Consider the following 3,717-nt stretch of genomic DNA (forward strand, 5'->3'; position numbering starts at 1 on the left):
TATTTCTCTTTTATTTTATTATTCGCTTATTTTATTGCTTTCAGTAGTTGTTTAATTAAATCAATCTCAAACCCCCTATTTTACTTTCAGTTTGTTTGCTCTCAGTTTATCTCGTTTTGAGTTTATTCCACTTTCAGTTTTATTTTGATTCAATTTTATCTCGTTTCAGTTTATTTCTCTTTCAGTTTATTTTTGTTTTAGTTAATTCTCTTGGTCTTGATAAGGAAAATAGGTAAGTTCTCAATTCCCTGTGGATTCAATCTTTTCACCACTATCTACAGTTGTAAAATTGTTGATAACTAGAAAGGTTATTTTTGACCGGCTTCGACAACCGCGAGTCAAGAAACTTCTGAACCGCCTCTCGAAGAATGGAAAGTCTAGGTGGACGGAGCTTGTGGAGCCAGGGATTCCAAAATTGGGATCCTCCTGCAAAGTCAAACTAGGATAAAGCTGCACTATGCGGCAAAACTGGCTTTTAATGCTATCAACAACATAGCTGAGTACGAGGCTATAATTATGGCATTGAAAATCATCGCGAAAATAGGTATACATAAGTTTATTAGTTTTATTGAATCACAATTGATTGTTAATCAAGGCCAATGATAGCTTAAAGTCTGAGAGCCTAATCTTGCCAAATATGAAGAAAAGGTTTGCTCCTTAATGGTGAGGATCAAAGATAGGTAGGGTGGTTGTGAGCTTCACCATGTGACTACAAGTGACAATGAAGAAGTTGATTATCTGGCCAAAATGGCCATGGCAAGTGAACAACACTTAACCCAGCCATTCCAATTCGAAGAGCTACATACTTTTGCAACCGACGAGGATGAGTCTTTTCCTATCGAGGAAGGTGAAACGTGGATGACACCGGTGTATAAGTTTTTAATGGAGGATGAATTCCTAGCTGATGAATTATCAGTTAAACAAGTAAGAAGAAAGTCCTCTAAATATGCACTAATTAATTGTTGGTTGTACAGGAGATCATCAACTCAACCATGGCTACGATGCATAACGGAGGATGAAGGTTGGGAAATCCTTAAAGATATCCATGAAAGAGATTGTGAAAGTCATGAAGGGGCTAAGACGATCGCTCAAAAAGCATTTAGGCAAGGATACTATTAGCCAATAATAATGCAAGATGCAAAGAAACTTGTCTAGAAGTGTCGTCGATGTCAAGAGCATGTGAGCATTCCAAGGACTCCTAGAGAAATGCAACCAATGGAAAGAAACCCTTGGCCTTTCTTTTAGTGGGGGCTAGACATCCATGGCCTTTTCCCAAAAGCAACCGAATCAAGAAAGTTTGTAATAGTGGCAGTGGATCATTTAAGCAAGTGGGCTGAGGCAGTTTAGTCCATTGCCACCTAATAGGCAATCTCTTTCATCAGCAAAAACATCTTCACTTGATTTGGAATCCTAAAGGTAGTAATCACTGATAATATAACTCAGTTTATGAGTTCTAACTTTAAAGATTTCTATAGAAAATGAGAGATTAACTTAAAATTTAGCTCCACATATCATCCTCAAACCAATGGAATGATCGAGGTTACAAATAGGACGATGCTACAAGGATTAAGGAAAAGACTCGATAAAGCTAAGGGAAATTGGCCTGAGGAATTGCCCCACATACTCTAGGCATATAGAATAATCCCGAGAATAGCCACAGGGGAAACCCCATTCTATCTTGTATATAGGGCTGAGGCAGTAACCCCGTGGAAGTCCAAGTAAGTAGTTTTAGGATACAGCACTCTGAGATTTCAAGAGACCCTAAAGAAATACAGTTCAACCTGGATCAAGCCGAATTTTTAGGAGAAGAGGCTGCAATCAAAATGTCAGTCTATAGAAACAAGATGTCTAGAATGTTCAACAGTAGACTCAAACCACGTGCCTTTAATGTAGGGGATTTAGTCCTTAAAAGAATTGATGTAATAGGCAGTAGTGATGGGTCTGATAAGTTGAGTGAAAACTGGAAATGACCATTTAGGGTCTCGAAGGTTATTCGCCCGGAGTCTTATAAGTTGGCCAAATTATATGGCCAGTCATTTACCATTCTTGGAACGTTTATAATCTGAGGAAATTTTATCAATAACACGTAACGAGGTATTTTTTTCATATGTTTTGTTATTCAGTTATGAAGAACGGTGGATTTCCTTCTCCAAAAGTTAAAGATCGTTGATCAAAGCATTTTTGCAAAAAGGCCACAAGACGGGTATCTATTAGGCTCATGATCGGGTGTCAATCTCGATTAATAAAAACTACTAAGGCATTCTTATACTAAAGCCATAAGACGGATATCTACCAGACCCATGACCGGGTGTCACTCCCAATTAATTTCTAAGGTATTTTATGCCTAGGCCATGAGGCGGGTATCCGCCAAGTTTATGACGGGGTGTTAGTCTCGATTAATAAAAATTACTAAGACATTCTTATGCCAAGGCTGCAAAGTGCGTATCTGCCAAGCTCATGATCGGATATCGGTATTAGTAAATTCTTTAAAGCATTATAGTGACTGGGTGTTAAGTTTGATTGATTATTTTTCCAAGTTAGTTATTCCATAACCACGAGGCGGGTATTTGCTAGGCTAATGACCGGGTGTTAAGTGCCATTAATAAATTTTATTTAAGTTATTTTATGATAAAAGAGAGATATTACCAGGTATTTGACTGGGAGTTAACCCCACTTAGCAATTTTTTAGAAATTATTTGTCTTATCTGGAGACAATTGGATGAGGTTTTTGGTCGGGTGATGATCCTACAAACATTTAGTAAAAATAATGACAAGATATAAAGAAAAGTTTTTCATTAAAGGGATATTATAGGACAGAAGGACGTCATTAGTTGCCTCCACCCGAGCTTTTGTTACATTTTCATCTATGGTTATTACATTAGAAGCTGAGTCAGAGGGATTGTCTTCGGTTGGCTTTTCCTCATCCTACCTTTCCTTGTCCTCCTCCTCCGGGAAGATATCATTGATCCAAGCGAAATCTTCATTAGGAAATCGCTTTGCTAGCTTCTTCTTGATTGAGTCTTGGCCATCAATGAACATCTTTCCTCCCTAGGCCACCATCTCTTGAAGTTCGATAATCCTAATGGAGGCGGCTCGGTTCTCCTCAGCCTGAGACTGCCAGCTCCTAGAATTGCCGCTGGAGGATAGCCACTTGATCCTTAAAATTTTTAGCCTAATTCTCAAGAGCAAGCTTTGAAGTGTTGGTCTCGTCCAGGTCTTCCTGAAGCTCCAGTGTCTCTTTCATAGTGCCCTCCACTTCCTCACCTGAGCCTTCAGCCTCAAGCACTCCTCTTGTAGGAGAATTTTTTCTGTCTCTTGTTCCCTGAACTCTCACCTTAGAGTTTTGTTCCGCTCCTTAGCCATATAAGCACAAAGGGCACTCTCTATTGCGAAATAGATAATATTGTCGAGGAGGTTATCGGTCTTGACCTCATTTAGGTGATGGTGGTCCCCAGGCCTAAAAGAATTCTTAGCAATAAGGACTGAAAGATGGGGATCCTCGAGTATAGATGTTGTCTTATTCAGAGCTAGTGCCAGGTGTTGGATGCCCCGAGGCCATGTGGCTCCAGCTCTAGCCTCTTCTTGTGATAAGTTCGCTTGAACAGGGACTGTTGCTGTAACACCCCTTACCCTATCAAAGTGTAGACAGAGCAAGGACTATCACAAACTATACCTTTTTAGATATATTAAGACTAAACAATTTTCTTTCTCTGTAAT

The 3,717-nt window shown here is 39.3% G+C and overlaps 1 protein-coding gene across 1 annotated transcript; it reads left to right on the forward strand.

Annotated features, from left to right (window-relative positions):
• Nucleotides 1-747: 747 nt before the first annotated feature.
• Nucleotides 748-1,119, forward strand: LOC110603218. Its single transcript, XM_021740923.1, has one exon. It carries the CDS (start codon nt 748-750, stop codon nt 1,117-1,119), a length of 372 nt encoding a protein of 123 aa, XP_021596615.1.
• The last annotated feature ends 2,598 nt before the right edge of the window (nt 1,120-3,717 follow it).

Source organism: Manihot esculenta, chromosome 16 (genome assembly GCF_001659605.2).
Source record: "Manihot esculenta cultivar AM560-2 chromosome 16, M.esculenta_v8, whole genome shotgun sequence".
Taxonomy (NCBI): domain Eukaryota; kingdom Viridiplantae; phylum Streptophyta; class Magnoliopsida; order Malpighiales; family Euphorbiaceae; genus Manihot; species Manihot esculenta.

Excerpts from the sequence above, each read along its gene's own strand:
- LOC110603218 (XM_021740923.1), top strand. The coding sequence starts at position 748 with ATGGCCATGGCAAGTGAACAACACTTAACCCAGCCATTCCAATTCGAA.